This window comes from Geotrypetes seraphini, chromosome 3, assembly GCF_902459505.1.
Source record: "Geotrypetes seraphini chromosome 3, aGeoSer1.1, whole genome shotgun sequence".
NCBI classification, from domain to species: Eukaryota; Metazoa; Chordata; class Amphibia; order Gymnophiona; family Dermophiidae; genus Geotrypetes; species Geotrypetes seraphini.
In genome coordinates, this window is record NC_047086.1 from 361146877 (window position 1) to 361167243 (window position 20367).

A 20367-nucleotide genomic window follows, 5' to 3' on the forward strand; every position below is an offset into this window, starting at 1 on the left:
TTGGGGGTCAGGTTCCTGAAGAAGGGCTCCTCCCCGAAACCAGCGTGGTTGAACCTTTTCTCCTGACGCGGTTTTTGCTCGTTAATGTGTGAGAAGTGTCTCAGATAAGTATTTTTTTCAACTTGTATGTGATTTTTTGTTTTTGATTTCGTTGAATGTTTTTGGGGGGTCTGGCTGGCAGGGTTTTGTTTGGGGGGTCGCTCAGGTATTTTTTGTTGAATTATATTTGATTTATTCACTGATTTATTATTTGAATGATTTATTGAATTACTTAATTTGCAACACACCAGGGTGCTCGATGATGGTGTGGGGGTGGAGGCTTTCCGCCTTGACCCAGAAGTGAAGTGTCGGAGCTGGACTCCTATCGCTGATGGTTCACACTGAGAGTACCCTTCACTTATATTATATTATAATCACATGATTCTGGTTGTGAGTTGTGAATATAGATTTAGTTCCCTGAGCGCCCTTCAAACAAACCCTGAAGTGACTTGAATTGCCTCGTTACGTTGTTTCTATTGTAGGATTCTTGGCAAAAATTAAGTGTATTTGTTGTGAAACAAAAATAGGGCATAGGGTTTCGGTTTTGTTGTGCGGTGTAAGCACTGTTTGTTGTATTTGTTCTGGTTGCTCAAAATTTCTTTAAAAATAAGACATTATAGAAAGAGTCCACCCCTACAAAAAAAAAAGTGTATAAGATTTCTTTTTTGACCATGCACATCCCTTCTGCTTACATATACACATAAAAGATTGGAGAAAACCAAGCTAGTTTCTATCATTAAAGTGACCTCTTCAGAGTTCTTTATAATAGCAAAGTGTGTTTCATTCAACAAATCAGACTTGGCAGGCGTTCAGAATTCTTACCGTTTGGAGCCCGGGTCTGTGCCCTAGTTAAGGCGTTCTGCACTGCATGCTGAAAATTCTTCCCTGGAGCTTGCTGCTGTGTATACATGGAATATATGGACCTGGTTGCGACCCTCTTTGGTTTCTGGAAGGGCTGCAGGGGAGGCTCTTTAGATGGCTGGGGCGTGAAAGGCCGCACTGTTGCTGCAGGTGGATTGTCTAGTTTAGAAGGCAGGGGTGCAGCCGGGTCCTGGCCAGCAGAAGTGCCAGGAGGTAAGGCGATTTTAGGCTGGTCCTGCAGGGAGGTGTGAGACTGCTGCTGCATGACTGCTTTCTGCTTATTGCCCAAAGACACAGTGGCTACTGGAGGTTTCTGTGGACTAGTATCAGACTTGCTATCTGATGTGGGCTGCTGGTTGGCTTGTCCAAAGTAAGGCAGATTAACCTGTTTCGGCTTTGTAGGTACAGGTGGTGGCACTTTTGTAGAATTTTTATTGGCAGTCTACAAAATAAAAATAAAGGTTACTAGTCTTCTACGTTTAATGGAAAGTTTTTTATTTATATTTTTATTTGGACAAAATGATAGTTAACCCCCCCCCCCCCCCACTTATAGCAAATAGTTCTATGTGAAACGAGAAAACCGCAACCTTCTAAAACAGAGAGAGCATCACCACAGGAGTTTTGAAAAGTTCTACACTATAGAAAAAAAAAAAAAAAAAGGATGGGGTCTGGACTGTTTCGCAAATCGTTTGCTCTAACAGAATTCATAAAACTTCTTTTTTTGTTTCTGGTGGCTTTAGTCACCTTTTCCCAGAGATGGTCACATATGGCATAAGCAGATTTGACAAACATAATGGCTGATCTATACAGAAAGCCCTATTTGTTACTATCAGAATTTTGAAGGAAATAGTTTGGTAGCAGTGTTAGTCCATTGTTTGAAATAATACATAGAATTACAAGAAATAAAAAGAATAAAGGTAATATCTAGTCTAATAAAAAAGGTATTAATCCTTTTGTTTTGTTTCTTTTAAATTTATATATTATCAGAATTTTAAAACATATTTCACTTGCTAGGAAAAGAGTGATATGGTACTGCTTTTGGCATAATAATTAACTTTACTGTCAAGTGTTATATAAGTTGTAATTGTTTAAGCAAGAACAGAAGAGCAGTAATCCAGACAATGCAAAATAAAGGTGTGAATTAAAATTTTTAATGTTCTCTCATAAAAAATGGCCTAAAGGTCCCAGAGAATCACTCAAGAGATGGTTCAAAAGTCCTGATCTGCCTCACTCCTCCAAGAACAGCAGCAATCAAAAGCAGAATTGGAACAGATCCTATGAGGTAGCAACTATGCAAAATCCTGCCCCCTACATAGGCTTCTCAGGAACAGGAACACCACATGGGACTGACATTGCCCTCTTCCTCTCTCCTTGTAGCCAAGCTGGCCTATCCTGCTGGTCAATCAAAAAATTTGACTGCGCTAGCCAACATCTAACTGGTGAGCAGGGCAGGACCCAACCACTAACTGCTCTAGCCCACTGTCCTCCCATTGCCACACACATTACCATTTTCCCAGTGAAAAAAACCATTCAAACCCTGGTGGCTCCATCACTACACAATTAAGCTGTAGTGCACAGCACTGCATTGGACAGTGAAGATAAAAAAAATGTGGATCAAAATGAAGTAGCTCCAGTGAAGGAACCTTGACTTCCAAGTCCTAATGCTCTGTATTCTGTAACACCAAGCTACAATGAATGAGACATCCTCCACACAGGCTTTGGATTTTCTTTCACCAATCGATACCATTTAAATCACCCCCATTCTCTATCGTTTCTCGCTTAGCACTTGCACGCCTTGCACAGCCTCCATCCAATACTCAACCTTGCTCTTTCTTCCAGAGATTCCACCCAAAATCTACAGTCCTTCTCCAGCTCCCTCCAAATATCACTGTCACATCTCCTTTCATAGTTCACTTCTTAGCCGCACACATGTAGCAACGCCCCTCCTCATACAGTCCCCCCCAAGCCTCACTCACTGTCCTGCTCCCCCCCCCTCGCCCCAACGCTAGTCATCTCCTTCTATACAAGTCAGTTCCAATTACAAAGTGATTCTGGACCTGAGCATCTCGCAGGAGGTCTTCACTACTTTGATTTTTCTTCAGTGTGCCAAAGTCTGGAAGTCTAGCAGACTGATCCACTGAATCAAACATGGAAAAAGGGCGGATTTTCTTCTCTTTCTCCTTCAGTATCAGTTCAGCATCACCAGCTGTAAGAAGAAACACACAATTATGCAAATTCACTCACTGAAAGGCTTTACGAATCAGTTTCCATGAAGAGAAAATGGAGAGTTCTTGCAACTATATTGACCCTAGAAAAAACTGACACCTTTCTCAAGAAAAATCTATGAAAAATATATAAATGTACTATGAAAATTTCAGATGTGAAAGATATTTTCTGCCTCAAAAGCTTGAGCACCACAACATCTTATTGATCAGTTCTTTAAAAAGTACAAAGACATGCATGAATAAAGAGAACCAACTTCCACATAAAAATGTTCCGTGATTTTAATTTGGGAGATTTTGACACATAACAAGGCACACGTGATGACGATTTCTGTGCCAGACTAAAGCTATGCCAGTGCATTCCATTATCAACCATTATTACTGCTATCACCACTCCAGCTCATTTTCTTTCCTGAACAAAAGGGACAATTATATCATAATTTATTTATGTTCCCTTTCTTGTGTAGCAATAGCTAAAACCAACATATTCCCTTGTCACAGAAGTGGAGGAAAAAGACTGGAAAGAAAACATGAAAAAAGAAAACAAAAAAAGGTCTACCGGTGACCTGAATACCATGTTTCTGCAATTTCAGATCTAAGAGGGAGACGCAGTGAAAATACCACCACACACATGCTCATCTGAGGCAGGGTGCAGCCACATGGCCTCCTCTCCCCTTCCTAATTAAGAAAATATATCTGGCCCAGTAGCTGTGTGGTATATGATCATGCAGGGTCTATTTCTGAGTGAGAGAGAAAGAAAGGCACGAGAGAGAGAGAATAAGAGAGAGAGAGAAAATAATCTTGGCCACCACACAATAGCAACACCTTGGGATTGGAAATATAATCCTAGAAAAGGCCCTGGTGCATGACTCTCAGTCAAAGTCTGTATCTGGAGGACAGGAGGGAATCTAAAACAGGGTGCGAAGTTGTGCAAGCAGATTCATGGCATCAGCACCTAGATTCTGGATTTATCTGAGCTGAGCCTAAGGAGAAGGAAGAAACTGCTACCTCAAAAAAAAAAAATCTAAAAAATACGAGGTCCAATGAACTTGCATGATTTGGCAGCCAACCTCCAATCCCCTGCCTATACTGTCAGTAAAGTGTCGTGCCATGCAATGGAATACAAATTGAACCATTGCACTGCAGGCCATACACTAAAAGCAGGATTACTGTGCTCTTTTCCTCAAAGATTGTAGTTCTAGCCCTTCTTCCCCATCTGTTTGAAGTTAATTCATATGTTTTGTTATGTGTTTTATTAACCTACCCTGGTTTTGTTTAGTACTTCTAATTTTAATTTGTTTTTATGGAAAAATTTTTACATTGTACACCGCCTAGAAATTTGATTAAGAGGTATAAAATTTTTTAAATAAACTTGAACTGTGCTATCTTAAAGGTTCAGAGAGAGAATGACACAGTGACAGAATTCAACACCATTCCTGTCCCCACGGATAACCACGGGAAATCCTCTTGCGTCATTCTTTAGAGTATATCTCAACCTCAGTCCTTCTACACCAGCATTCTTCAATGCAAGGCTTGAGGGTCAGTGGCTGGGCCCATTCATACACTGATTCTTCCCTCTCTCCTTAAAGAATGACATGGGGATGGGAACGGTGATGAATTCTGTCACCCTGTCATTCTCTAGGTTCACGTACTTGCTGCCATACATTCCTCTTGTGTCTTTTGCTTTCAAGGCCAAAATCTTTCATCTTTTGCTCTTCTGACTATACATTATGAAGTTACACAAGACATTTGATTTACTTGATCACTAAATGTTATCATCAATGTTGAGTGAAACAGGGATCAAACCAATGGAGTGGTTTATTTATTTAGTTGAGGTATTTATATACCACCTATCAAAGTTATCTAAGAGATTTACAATCAGGTACTCAAGCATTTTCCCTATCTGTTCCGGTGGGCTCACAATCTAACGTACCTGGAGCAATGGAGGTATTGAGTGACTTGCAGTGCAGGGTTTGAACCCACAACATCAGGGTGTTGAGGCTGTTGCTCTAACCACTACATCACTGACTCTAATTTTATTCAATGTTTACATGAGATTCTTGGGAAAAGTTGTAACAGAATTAAAGATACATTATCTAAGGTAATAATTCATTTCTACACTGCATAGCCAAAAAGTTCAATGCGGTTTACATAAATTTTAAAAGTACCATACTAAACAGATGAGTTTTTAATTGTTTTCTAAAATAATAATAAGACTGAGAACACAGTAGCCGAGGTTTCAGTTCCCTGTCCCAAAGAGCCGCTTGGTAAACAAGCAGACGACGGTGACATTTTTTATACCGACATCCTTTAGTTGAAGGAAAACTAAAACAAGCCATGTGTACTTCGCTGATGTTTGGATCCAACAATGGAGAATGAATCGAGAAGATAAGTGGAAGTCATACCAAAAAGAACTTTCATAACTGAAACACCCAAACTTAAATTTAATACGAGCTTCAACAGGCAACCAATGCAATTCTGTGTAAAAGGGACTGACATGATCATACTTCCTCAAGCCAAAAATCAAGCAAACTGCAGCATTCCGTTCTCAACCTTCAATACAAGTGACTAAACTAGCAATCTGAAGGATGCGACATCAAAATAGGATCTTATGCTACGCAGCTTCCATAAGGTATAAAAAACCCTCAGACCAAAGCATCTACAGGATTTTGCATCAAATTTTGGTCTAGAATGAAGCATAAGATCTTAATAGTAGGTTGTATTAAATAATTAAGATTATTTATCACTAAAGATTTGGTGAAATTATGATCTGTAGACGCTACAAAAATTTTTTTTGTTTTTTTCTGAATTATCATAATTTTGCTCTATAACATTTCTTATTTGTTTATCTCTATCAATAGACTACACAGATAGGGTGCAAAGGTGCTTCAATTTGGTAAGAAAGTGGGTTTATTCACATCTTTTAATGATCTATAAAGGAAAAACTAAACTCCTTTGCCACTCAGAAATATTATAAAATATAGGATAAGGCTAAATGACTTGTGCTTTACTTTTGAGTTTACCTCTGAATCCTATGCTTTCCATGAAATAGATCAAGCTTATTTCTAGCTTAGCTGAATTACTGTAATAGTTTATTATCGAGATTCCATTCACAAGCTGTTAGTTAAATTACAAACCTTTCAAAATACATCAGCAAGACTTCTTGTCATGTAAGTAAATTTGAGCAAATGGTTGATAAAATTACACTGGCTTCCAGTAGAAGGTTGAATCATAATATTAAAACTCTGCTGTTTCATTTTTTTTTTTAATCTTAGAAAAATACCATTATACTTAACTAATTTAATAACACTTCCTATTTCATGCAGATGCAGCCAGGAAAATATTTTAATTTAATATTTTCTTTAGGCTATAGGAATCAAATCTAAAAGAATGTTAGAATGATTGCAAAATTGTTTGATGAAACAGAATCAAGCATAAGACATCCTTCCACAGAGTGGTGGTAACATTCAGTTTGGCTATGGTCCGAGTCCATATAGATCAGTGGTCTCCAACTCAAACCCTTTGCAGGGCCACATTTTGGATTTGTAGGTACTTGGAGGGCCTCAGAAAAAATAGTTAATGTCTTATTAAAGAAATGACAATTTTGCATGAGTTAAAACTCTTTAGAGTAGGGATCTCAAAGTCCCTCCTTGAGGGCCGCAATCCAGTCGTTGTTTTCAGGATTTCCCCAATAAATATGCATTCAAAGCAGTGCATGCACATAGATCTCATGCATATTGATTGGGGAAATCCTGAAAAGCCGACTGGATTGTGGCCCTCAAGGAGGGACTTTGAGACCCCTGCTTTATAATTTATAAATCTTTCCTTTTGGCCAAGTCTTAATAATAATATTGTAGTTTATAGCTAAAGAGACATATGATCAAGAAACTGTTTTATTTTACTTTTCTGATTATGATAAACATACTGAGGGCCTCAAAATAGTACCTGGCGGGCCGCATGTGGCCCCCGGGCCACCAGTTTGAGACCACTGATATAGATGAAGCACCTGGAAAAATTATCAAGTTTTGGATATTCCTACCACTCGGTTTTATTATTCCTACAAAAGTAAGACTGTTAGTTTGGGGTTTTGTTTTTTAGATGACAACATAGTAACACAGCGGATGATGGCAGATAAAGACCTGAATGGTTCATCCAGTCTGCCAAACAGTTGCACTCGTTAATTTGTGATTAAACCAATAATGAATGTGGCTAGATTCTTAAAACTTTGCAGTGAAATCCAATGGGCCGCTGTCGCAGCCGTTATTGTAGTGATTTCAAAAAGGCAAGTCATTTTCCAAAAACCTCACATGCAAATGAGGTTGACAGAGAGTAGTGAAGATTCACTAAATTTTCATGCTCCTATCACTGGTGATAGCGATGTGAACAGGTGCAGAATAAATGCAAAAAAATAAAATTGAAGATCAGCAGGAGGGATGCCCAATCCTTCCCGCTGCTGAAATCAAGCACCCTCCCCCCTGGAAGAGATGCCCAATCCCATTACTTCCTGCTTCTGAAGTCAAACCCCCCCCCCATGGCAGCGGGCGAGATAGCCACTCCTTCTCACCACCAAGCAACGCCCCCCCACAACATCCCTTCCTAATTGCAGGAACATACATACCCAGGAACAGCTATAAATCCCATTGTTGATCACAATAATAAAACATGCATTCCCCTTCTGAAACAGGGAACACATGAATTTTTGATGCTGCCCTAAACCCATCTAAAATCCTGTCTCCTTGCAATATGCACATAATTCCTGGCTTTCTAAAATTGGGTTCTCAATGCTTATTCAATATACTAGAAAGCTACTAAAATGGCACTGCACAATGCAAATGAAAATAATCTAAAAAGCTCATTCTTCCGGCTTCCTCATGTAGCCAAAGCGAAACACAGACTGTGTTGGAGCCGTGAATCAAACTTTTCAGATAAGTGGTCTACTTTTAAATCTTTGTAGAGCCATATGATTTGCCATATCAGTAGAAGCAAGTTTTTGCTCTATTTACAACTGCGATCCACCCCTTAAACTCCCCCTTCCTTCTCCCCTCCATCCTGAACCTGTACTTAAATTGCTGTATAACCCCCAAACCTGAACTACTGTATAATCTTTGTACTGTCCAAATCTACTCCACTGTGAATGTTTGCTTGTAGGCTGTTCTGAGCTACTGGGAGGACGGGATAAAGATCGAAATAAATAAATAAATGTGTAAATGCCAATATTTATGTAAGTAAATCAAATAGGGCTTCTAAATAAGGGCCTTATTTTCTCAGCCCATTTCTTTTGTGGAAGAAATAATTTTTGCTCCTTGTTATCATGCTCATTATCAGTCTAGTCTGTCTTCATTCGAAGTGCTAATGTTAGCTAAAGCTGCCCGAGGTGATCTTTAAGAATAAAGACTGCTTCTCTGAAAGAAACCTTTTGACAAGTCATATTTTGAGAAGAAAATGCTTAAAAAGGTAAGATTCTGCACCACCAAGCAAATTCACAGGTAAATTTAGCATCTTCTGAATCAGAAAAAAAGCAGGAATTTTAGTCAAGTCCATCATTAACTCAGATTAGTGTTGTTAATTGTGCAGCGCAAATTCTGTGCTTACCTAGCTCAGCACTGCTCAAAGGCCCTTTACCAGCGTTGTTGTTTACACTTGAATTAGTCCAGTCAGACCCAGCCAGTGTAGCTTTCAAACCCTGCATTCCTGGTCCTTATTAGGGGGGGGAAAGCTCATTAATTATAAAAAGTATTAAGCAATCTCATTAGATATAATTTTGACTAACTCAACATGTGCACTAATAAAAAGAAAGTTAGTTAAAACTATTGACCTACTGGAAAACTCAAAATGTTTACTACATATAGCCTTTGAAGCATTAAGATATTGCTTCTGAAGGTTTCATGCACAACCTATTTTTGTAAATGTGTTTTATCCTAGCTTCAGCAAACCAAAAGTTTTTGTTGGCTCTTTTTGTTTTGTTCTTAAGGATTATGGACAATTTTTTTTAAATATCTGGGTTTTGTGTCTTATCATATTTCACTGGTTAAAACATACCAGACCTACAGCAAAGCACTTCAAAAAAAACCCACCAAAAACCAACAGGGTGAGCCAGGTCCCTTTCACTTTGGAATCAGCCTCACCAAAGCCAAGAGCAGCAACACAGGCAAATTGTGTCAATATTTGTACTACCCAGTGCTTACCCATACTAACCTCTAGCTCCCACAAAAAAAGTCCGTTTTGGCTAGATACCATTGATGCAAATACAGTAAAGCAAATCAGGGCAGAATTCCTCCCGGGGTTTACTGGGCATGTGCTACAGAAATGCATGGGGACTATATAAAGCACACTTACATAAGAACAATTAAGTGATACTGGGAACCTGCTTTTGTTAAAAAAAAAAAAAAAATCATACTCAAGGGCAGACGATAAGCAAACAGGGCTAGACACAAACACAGCAAACTTGGCTTAGATTTAAGACAGATACCACTAGAGGTTCCGTGTTTCTAAGATCGATCAATGCTCACATTCTTCTCAACTTAGGGTATGAAACAAAACAGAAGAGGCGGAGGCTAGAGAGGTAAGCATAAGAATATAAGAACTGCCTTTATTAGGTTAGATCAAAAGTCCATCTAGCCCGACATTCTGTTTCCAACAGTACCTGAAAAAATCCCCATGAGCTGCTGGATTCCAAGCAAGCCACCCCTAATGATAAGGCCTTCCCTAGGGGTACCTTAATGGTTTATGGAATTTGTCCAAAGAACAGCTCTAGGGCAGAGGTAAACAAAGGAGCAAACACTACAGCATTTTTACAGTTATAAAGCACTGAACATGATGACTGCTGGAATCCTATTCAATAATCACAATCAAGGTTCTCACCCTTCTTAACCAAAATATAAAGACACTGCGTGGGTTGGTGCAATGAAAAAATGAAACTCATCACACAAGAAAGCTAATTTTGTAATTCTGGATAGTCTCCATTTTTTAGCATTTGTAAACCACAATGAACTTTTTCAAGGTATTTGTGGTATATAAATAAATGTTGTATTGTATATACTTAAAGGAGAAGGGTAAAGGGGGATGAGACTTGATATACAGCATAGTTGCTCACCTGTAGCAGGTGTTATCCAAGGACAGCAGGCAGATATTCTCACACATGGGTAACGTCATCAACAAAACCTGGCACAGTCAGTCAAAAAGTGTATTGTCACTTTAAATCTTTAAGACTGCCCAATACAGAGCGTGTGCTGGTGCCTTCCCTCCCGTCAGCTCACAGGACCATCAGTTCAGTAAGAAAGCTAAGAAGCCAACTAGGGGAGGTGGTATCTGCCTGCTGTCCTTGGATAACACCAGCTAAAGGTGAGTAAGCAGCCAGCGTCATACTTCTGGGAAGAGGGTTATTGACAACTTCCATGAACCTTGCGAAAGCTGGCCTCTAAATGGAGAACAAATTTTGAAAAACTGTTTGGCCGATCCAACTATCCCACCTGGAATGATTCTCCAAACAATAGTGGGATGTGAAGGTATGACTTGAGGACCAGGTGGCTGCTTTAAATTGCTTGAACGTTATGTGCAATAACACAGCCTTCAAGCATCAACCCCAGTTCGAGCATAGCAAAAAGAGAAACAGTCTGCCAGCCATGTGGAGATGGTTCTCTTGGCGACAGGTGTTTCTAATCTGTTAGGATCGAATGAGAGGAACAATTGAGTGGAAGTTCAGAGGTCTTCATTATAAGGAGTATGGGTTCAGACTTAAATTTTGGAAGAAAGGCAGAACAGGGGAGATATGATACAGATGTTTAAATACCTACATGGCATAAATTCACATGAAGCGGGTCTCTCATTTGAAAGGAAACTCTAGAATGAGAGGGCATAGGATGAAGTTAAGAAGTGATAGGCTCAGGAGTAATCTAAGGATATACTTTTTTACAGAAAGGGTGGTAGATGCATGGCATAGTCTCCTAGCAGAGTTGGTGGAGAAAAAGGCTGTGTCTAAATTCAAGACAGCATGGGACAGGCATGTGGGATCTCAGGGAGAGGAGGAGATAGTGGATGCTGTGGGATGGGCAGACATGGTCATTTCGCCTTAATCTGTCATCATGTTTCTAGATTTGGGTAGTGTTCCTATTGCCATGTGCCATTTGCAGAAGGAATCCAGTTCAGATTTTTCTCTGCCTCTTCTGTACTTCAAAGAGCTCCTTAGCTCTACCTGCAGTTAGTACCCAAGCACCAAGGGTCACCAAATCAACATGAAGTAGACACACCCATACTAATCAAGGTCAAAATAACCATTCACCTCAAAGGAGGGTGTGTGGGGATGTCGGGCTCGGAGTCTCTCTTTGGAGGGGTGTTGGGGAGAAACCAGCAGGTAGGTGGGAGGAAGAGAAGAATCAGGGATCTCCCTACTGGTTCAGCTAATCATGGCAGGGGAATCACTGATTAGCTCAGCCAACTGGATTCCCCAAAGCTGCGGTTTCAGAGAGTCCTGTCGGCTCAGCTGATCAGGGATTCCTCTGCCATGTTCAGCTGATGGCAGACTGTCATGATCCCCCAGCAAACATAAGTGCTAAAAATGTGGACCAGGGTTTTCCGGGCCTACATTTCTGGTGCCTTTGTGTAAAGCGCATCTACATAGGCACTTTAGGCTTCCTAACGCCACTTCCAGCGTTGGTTACGCCTACTTTGGCATTCAGCGGCCTAAAGCACCTATGTAGGCATGATTCAGGCACCTTTTATTTAAGTACCGGCGTTCTTCAATTAACTTAGGCATCCCCCTAAGTACATAAGTTAAATCAATCCTACCCCTGTATGCCATGGAGGGGGGGAGAGAAATCAAGACTTGCACTATTTATACTGAATAGGACAGTGTGGCATGAGCTGGGGGGGGGGGGGGGGGGGGGGGGTTAATGCAGATCAGAGGACACAAGGCCTACTTTTCTATCTACCACCTTGCCCAGCATCTTTACCTTGCCACAGCCAGGACCATGAAACATTCCCAGCTGCAGAAATGTAAAAACAAATTTACTACAGATTAGTTAAGCCATGGCACTGCTGTACCACATTTTCCTGCACTAAAATAGCACATAAATGTGTTATTTTAACATGGATTAGTAAATAAGCATGTAAGACACTACTACATAGCTATAGAAATGAGCAGCTCTCTGGAGGAGGAGTATGTTTCTGACACATCCATATGCTCATTTTTACTGGAGCACCATAGCTGTATACAAATGTCATTTCCATTATATCTCTCTCCTGACAGGGATACAAAACAAGTAAAATATTTAGTCTGGAAGTTCAGTTTTAATTCAAACCATACTACTACTGCTATTAATTATTTCTATAGCGCTACCAGACGCACGCAGCGCTGCACAGAGTCAAAAAGAATAAGAAAACAGTCCCTGCTCGAAAGAGCTTACAATCGAAACAGCCAAGACAGACAAACAGGATGTCATGGATACAGTTAAGGCAGGGATCTCAAGTCCCTCCTTGAGAGCCACAATCCAGTCGGGTTTTCAGGATTTCCCCAATGAATATGCATTGAAAGTAGTGCATGCACATAGATCTCATGCATATTCATTGGGGAAATCCTGAAAACCCTACTGGATTGCGGCCCTCAAGGAGGGACTTTGAGACCCCTGAGTTAAGGGGAACGGTTAATCAGCTGGCTGGGTTGAAGGGCAGAGGAATAGGGTTAAGAATTGAAAGCTAAATCAAAAAGGTGGGTTTTCAGTCTGCTTTGAAACAAGAACCAATCTAATATCAAGTACTGTGCACTGGTTCACTCCCAGAATCAAGTTTTCCACTCCTTGGATTGGTTGGGGCTTCAGGAGAGGTAGTGCTGACAGACCTTGCATGAGGCACAGGGAAGACAGAAACAAGGGCCCGTGATTTTAGGTTCCAGAGAGAGTAGTTTAAATGAGAATTCATGACATCAGATCCCAAGCCCTTGTTATGGCTGAGCTGGTAGTAAAACAGAAGAGGAAGAAAACCTGGCAATCGGCCCAAAAGAATCTTCACAGCATAATTAATCACCATAAATAATGCTGGGTTCAGTGGGAAACCTGTCAAGTCTCTAGCCCCGCCGCCAAGCGCTCTAGTTGCTGGCAAAATATTGGAAGGACTACAGCCCCAGGAGCCAACCCCAATTCACCGACTATGACTGGGTTCATAAACATCTAACCTTTGGGGGGGGGGGGGGAAGATGTCATAACTTCATCCTTTGCAACCTGATGCATAAATTCAGTTTTAATTTTAATTTAATTTAATTTATTTCTTATATACCGCTATACCGTGAGGTTCAAAGCGGTTTACAATAAGGATACAATAAAATAAAATAAATAAAGATAGGTACTTGGAAGTTCTCTAACTGTCCCGAAGGCTCACAATCTAACTAAAGTACCTGAGAAAAATAGAATTAAAAATGGTAAAGAAAGAAAAGATAAAAGACAGAGATAGAGAACAAGATATGAACATCCCGCTTCTTTCAAAGTGTTCTCTCCTGCTGGATCGGGGGAGGGGTGTAACTGTGACCAGGTGCCCTGCTGGAGAGGGGCTCCCGATACTACTAGGGTTTACTAGGGTGGAACTGAATAACTGACCAGCCCACGAAACAGAAGTTAGGTTCTGGAATCTAAACTGTTCAGACCGATACAAACCATTGATATTTACTGGAAATGACTGAGTAAGGCATGACTAGGTCACTTTTTTCAGGAAAACAGAATAAGATGTATAGGTGTCTATGGAAACAGACTTAATCCCACCACTGACTAGTCCAGATAGTATGGGAGGGGGGGGAAAGGCAAGTACCATGTGCCTGACTGGCCACTTTATAAAATATTTTTCTGCCAAAGTGCATGCTGCTGCTTAGCTTACAGATTAGTAAACAAAAATATTAGCCTAGGAAAAAAAAAAAAGGAAAGAAAGCAGGAAACATGAAAGGTTCCACTTTGTATCGCTCTATTAAGTCTGCTATTATCCAAAACCAAATGTAGTTTCATGTTCTGCTTAAATTTCAGCAGCCACTCAGTCTTCGCTCTCTTACCCATGTCGCCTCTCAACTGCCTCTAACCACAATCGCCTTCCTCTCCTCCTACAATGTCACTGCATGAGTCAGAATTCAAGGCTCCCTAAGATGTTGTCTTAGCGTGGGCAGGTAGTATTTGGGTAAACCAAACATTGTTACAGGATAAATCAAACTGTTTACAACAGAATTCAGACTCCCAAAAGGTAAGCTTAGTTAAAAATCAAACTGCATGTTATCTGCATTAAGAAAGGTTTGAACCTTAACTACAAAAAAAAAAAACAATGGGGGGACTAACATCTTCAACTGAGAGCAAGTCATTATTTGGAGAATTCTTTAACAATGAAACTTTTAAAGGATGCCTGACCAGAATCACTATTTGTCATGTGCTCTTCTGAAACACTGCCCAATAGAGAAACAGTACAGCTTGCTTTCTGACCCAGCTGTGAAAAATGCTGAATTATTCACCTAAGACAAATAATCTTTTGTAACTATTTAAAACTGTTAGTGCAACAAGAGCAGAATGAAAAAAAAAAAAAAAAAAAAAGAGAGCAGCCTCTGCGACAAGTGATCACTTGTAATCTGACTCTAATGCAGCACAGACAGTCCATCTCATAAGCAGTTCCCAGTTTCAATAACTTTGCAAGTACCATATATACTCAAATACAAACTGAGATTTTTGGGCCAAAAAATGGGGTCTGTTTATATTCGCGTCATTCCCATATATGCTCCCCCCCCCCCCCCGCCGTGTCCCAGGCACTGTATCCTGTCCCAGCTGGCTCTGCACCCCCGCACCCCCATTGCAAGTCTTCCCTTGAGGCCTGGTGATCCAGAGGTAAGCCAGGACAGGAGCAACCCTTCCTGTGTCCTATGCCGGCTGGCTCCTTACCATCCCACTTCCCTCCTCCACTTGAAAAGAACTACCTTGAATGCCCTGGCAGTTCAGCGGTGAACCGGGGCAGGAGTGATCTTCCTAAGCTTCTGCCCCATGCAGAGCCGCTAAAGGAAATGACTGCCACATGTTTCCACGACAACCTCATGAGTTCCTGTGATCTTACGAGGTTGCAGCAGGAACTCACAATAGCCATTTCCTTTAGAAGCTCTGCACAGGGCAAGAACATGGGAGGATTGCTCCTGCCCCGGTTCACCACAGGACCACCATAGCATGCAAGGTAGGCCTTTTCAGGTGTGGAGCTGGTTGGGACAGGACAAGCTCCTGTCCTGGTTCACCGCTGGGCCACCAGGCCTCAAGGCAAACCCATGGGAAGCCTGCAACGGGTTGGGGAGGGGGTGGGGTGGGGTGTGCAGAGCCAGCCAGGTCAGGACACAGCAGAGGTCACTCCTGTCCTAGCTCACCGCTGGACCAACAGGACTCAAGGCAGGTTCAAGGCAGGCCCAAGGGGGCCTATAACTGGTCAAGGAAGGGACGGGGGGTGCAGAGCCAGCTGGGACAGGACGAGGAGGGACTAGATTCCTGCCCCGGCTCATCACTGGACCACCAATATCTATACAGTAAAACTTTGGATTGCAAGTAACTTGGTTTGCAAGTGTTTTGAAAGAAGCAAAACATTTTATTAAATTTTAACTTGATATACAAGCAATGTCTTGCAATACAAGTACATAAAGTATACACCCATCACAACCGAGCCAATGGTTCTTCTTTCTCTGATGCTGAAGGAGTATAGTGACTGTTCTAAATGAGCGAGGTCTTGCAATACAAGTACATAAAGTATTTTGTATTAAATCTTTTGGGTTGTGGAACAAATCGTCTGAGTTTCCATTTATTTATCATGGGGAAATTCGCTTTGATATACGAGTGTTTTGGATCACAAGCATGTTTTTAAGAACGAATTATGCTCGTAAACCAAGGTTTTATTGTATTTTGTATTCAAGTTTTTAGGTTGTGGAACAAATCGTCTGGGTTTCCATTATTTCTTATGGGGAAATTCGCTTTGATATACGAGTGCTTTGGATTACAAGCATGCTTCTGGAACGAATTATGCTCGCAAACCAAGGTTTTACTGTATTTGAATATAAACCCCTGGTTTATATTCAAGTTAACCTTTTTCCCCATTTTTTGAGAGAGAAAAAAAAGGTTACCTGTTTATATTCGGATTAGTTTATATTTGAGTATACTGTATATAGTAAGAGTTCTACTGTGGCCGCAATTTGGCAGGTAGAGGGTAATAGGAAAAAATAAGGAGCAAAATCACAGGGAAAAAGCCAAAAAGTATAGCTTGTTTGAATTGCTTTCAATAAACATATTCATTACCAAGTATTTTAGCTTGAGAAATTGCTCCAGCTCTCATGTTAGGCAGGGTTTGTGTTTTCAAAGGCCCATCTGGTGCCTGCAGTAATAACATCGCATCAGGAATGGCCGGTTTGACCAGAAGTTCGGGCCTGGACGGAAGACGAGGCATGGTGGCGGACTGAATGTACGGACCCACTGCTGCCACTCGACTTGAACCAGATATCACCTGCTGGGGTACATTCCCATCAGAAGAAATCTGAACAGAGAGATGTTTGTATAGTTATCCAACATTACAATACACACAACATACTTTCACCTCTCCCATTCCTAGTTAGCAAACCATAGGCTAAAGCATTTGTATGAAAAGCTTCAGAAATTCAGCTTGTGTGTAGAATGTATTTCCCACCAAAAACCTCACACATCATACATACCATCATAAACCTCTTAAGGTTAGTAACAGATTGACTAGACTATTTGAACTGTAGTCTGAAGATCCCCAACACATAGAGAAGGAAGATCTCATTTAAGGATACATGACCCACCTATGGCATAAAAAGTGTCTTCTCTGCTGACCTATAGAGAGTTACTTTATGACTGACTGACTGGATATCCAGTATTTGCCTTTAGGGTCTGGCATTACTTACTGGTACATTCTCCTTCTGCTGCAGAGCTGCTTTCTTCTTCCACAGACGGTCTCGCAGCTCGTTAACCCGCTTATCCATAGCTGCCACCTCCGAGTTGCGCTTGTTCAAACTCTCCCTCTGTTGCTGCAGCTTGGCATTCTGCTCCTGATTCAGTTTGTTCCTCAGCTGAGCATATTGGAGAGAAAACAAATGACACGCACATACAGTCACCAGCTCCTAACAAGAGCAGCCAACACAAAGCACCAGAAAAAAAACACAGTCAGCAGCTGAACAGAGGCACCAGGCAAAGTCCTGAATGCTAATCTTCCATTTTGGTTTCATTATATGCAGAGACTCCCGTGAATTAAAGGCAGAACTTTAAACTGGGCAACACTTGAGAAGATGACTCTGCTGACCTCTTAAAACAGATCAAAATCACAGTGATTGTTGGAGGAAGAGGGGGATATAGTGAGTTTCAAATGAAGACGACAAGGCCAGGAGTAAGGAAGGTGCTGCAACTTGGGAACATGGAACGAGTTTGTTAACGCATTCCGATAGGATACCTGCAGCTCCTTATACAGCTTGTCCAGCTCGGCCACAGTGGATTGGTTGTCATGGTAACCATCAATCCGGCCATTCTTCAGCATCTCCAGTTGTCTGCTCAGTTCTTCCACCTTAGACGCGGCCACCACCAGCTCTCTCTGCTTTTGCTGGAACAAGTTATTCATGTGTTCAATTTCTTCCACTGGCAAGGGAAAACAAAGCCCATAAAGAACAGAAGGTATTGCAGGTATTCCGAAAACGGTCTTTACCCACTAGCAACTCTTCTACAATTTTCAAAAAAATATGTAGGAATAAAGGACAAACGGGTAAAGAGTTTCAAACATATTACATTAGTCCGGTAACAAGGGAGTGTGTGGCGCTGTGGTTAAAGCTACAGCCTCAGCACCCTGAGGTTGTGGGTTCAAACCCATGCCGTTCCATGTGACCCTGAGCAAGTCTCATAATCCCCCCATCGCCCCAGGTACATTAGTTGATTGTGATCCCACTGGGACAGACGGGGAAAAATGCTTGAGTACCTGAATAAATTCATGTAAACCGTTCTGAGCTCCCTTGGGAGAATGGTATAGAAAATTAAATAAATAAATCTTGCTTGCCTTCATTTTTACAAATCGAGTAGGGTTACAAACCAATCGTAGCTCTTCACAGAAAATATTTAAAAACAAAGATGGCAGAAATCCATTAGAGAAAACCAGCAGACATGCCCAACATCCTGAGCATTTACCGACACTAACTTCCAGAATGGATTACCGCCATTAGGAACAATAATTTACTTTGGAAAGCTTTATCATTTTATTTTTCAAAAGTGATTGACACAAAGGGATGATAAAAGTGGACATTTGGGGTAATTCAAACAGATGGGTCCGAACCTGCATAGTCCACTAGATTAAAACAGAGACCAATCGGGTGGGGGCTTATCTTGTCTCTGTCAAGTGGCCAACTTGCACCTGGAGACTAGGATACAGGGTTAACAACTATAGTACATGAATATCTTACTAAAGATGCAAAGAAAAATGGATGCAGTAACACAAAAAAAAAATGAAAGCTGTGCTGCTAGTCATCAGTGTCTTAGCTACTACACTATAACACTAACTTCGTAAAAAGACAGCCAACTTCTTCATCTGCCATCTGGGCTCACACAGGAGCAGCAAGTAGGATACAAAGTAGGTCCTGTTACATGGCATAAACCCTGTTGTAAGAACACTTTCTGGCTTCTTCAGCTCAATCTGAAGCTAGCGGGGATTCTTCCCCCTCAGCATACTCAGGTCATGGCAGCAACTATTTTGGGCTGAGGAAGTTTTTCTTCACTTAGAGGGTGGTGGACACCTGGAATGTGCTCCCAGAGGAGGTAATGGGTCAGAGTACAATATTGGGTTTCAAAAAGGGATTGGATGACTCCCTGAAGGTGCAGGGGATTGAAGGATACAGATAGAGGGTAACTATAAGGGACACTAAATGAATAGGAAATACACGATTTAGGTTAAGGATCACTTACAGGTCATGGACCTGGGGGGCCGCCGCGGGAGCGGACGGCCGGGCACAATGGACCCCTGGTCTGACCCAGCAGAGGCAATGCTTATGTTCTTATGGTTCCCTTCAGATACTTACAACCTTGGGCCTCCAACCCATTGTGTGTCAGCTAAGGAAAGCTTATAAGGTAGAATCCGGTATTATAACTATGGCAAATCCAACCTATAAACTGTCTGTTTGTCAATTAGGATAAAACTCGTACTGTAGAATAACCAGGGTAAATTATAACCGGTAAACTGTATATTAGTATTAGACCCTAAATATGTGTCTAGTTAGAAAAAAAACTTGTATCGAAAACATGTACTGAAATTATGGCTAATCTAGTGTAAATTATAACCTGTTAACTATATATTATGTATGTTAAACCTATAACCCGTTCAGGGCTCTTTGGGGACAACGGAATAGAAATCGAAATAAATAAATTTAGGTGTCACACATACGCACGCGACCACAACTCCCACCCCCTAAGGAGCAATGAATGATGACTTTGCAACATAAATCAAACTGGGGATCTTCCACATGGAGTTGCACAGCACTTACAAGCGGAGCCATCAGCTCAGCCCAGGGACAACTCGCATATAAAAAAAAAATATTACCATTTGCTCCCTGACCTCTCTTCCAGCTTCACCTTCCAGCTTCACCACTTGTTCTCAGAATTAGATGTAAGGTAGAAATAAATACATGAATATTTAGAAAATATAAGCCGACAAAATGGCAGCTAAAAGTTGAAACCTGGATAACTAGGACTACTTCTCTGTGTTCTATTCTGGTAATAGCTGAAACCAATTCTTCTGTGTGCTTGCTACCAGGTATTCCAAAATATAGGAGTGTGGTTTTCTTCCCAATGCATTACAATTGATGTATTTTTCAAGCAAATGGTTAACATTGATCTTCCAAAGCAAAGTTAGGCTGCTTGAGTTAGGTCCAACATATCATCTTTTTGCATCTTTTTACAATGAAACCTAAAACAGGAAGCTGACACTTTGCCAGATGTGATCACAACCACTGCAGATACATTAAGGTAATGTTTATCAGAATGGAATGCGAAAATTTTACTCCACATGCAGGAAACTTACCATGTGGTTAATGTGGGCATAATCTAGTTTTAGTGCAGGATAGTATTGCACAAGGGTTTCAGTGTGAGTGTTAACTTACACTGAAACCCATAGACTTCATTTAAATGAATGTTAATGTGGTTAAGTATCCCAGTCAAGTGTTTAAAAAAACTATTTTTTTCCAGGACAGCAAAGAAGGGCTGGTTGACAGGAATAATAT

The 20367-nt window shown here is 41.0% G+C and overlaps 1 protein-coding gene across 3 annotated transcripts in view; it reads right to left on the minus strand.

Annotated features, from left to right (window-relative positions):
* TP53BP2 (tumor protein p53 binding protein 2) overlaps nt 1-20367 on the minus strand; it is a 138571-nt gene that overhangs the window by 22348 nt on the left and 95856 nt on the right. For 2 of the 3 annotated variants that reach the window (XM_033938942.1, XM_033938941.1), the window contains 6 exons: nt 17565-17746; nt 17023-17187; nt 16400-16634; nt 8715-8819; nt 2958-3106; nt 862-1342 (listed from right to left, as the gene is read on the minus strand). In XM_033938942.1, coding sequence (XP_033794833.1) covers nt 862-1342; nt 2958-3106; nt 8715-8819; nt 16400-16634; nt 17023-17187; nt 17565-17746 — 1317 coding nt within the window. The remainder of the gene's footprint in view (nt 1-861; nt 1343-2957; nt 3107-8714; nt 8820-16399; nt 16635-17022; nt 17188-17564; nt 17747-20367) is intronic. The other variant, XM_033938943.1, reaches the window with a different exon arrangement.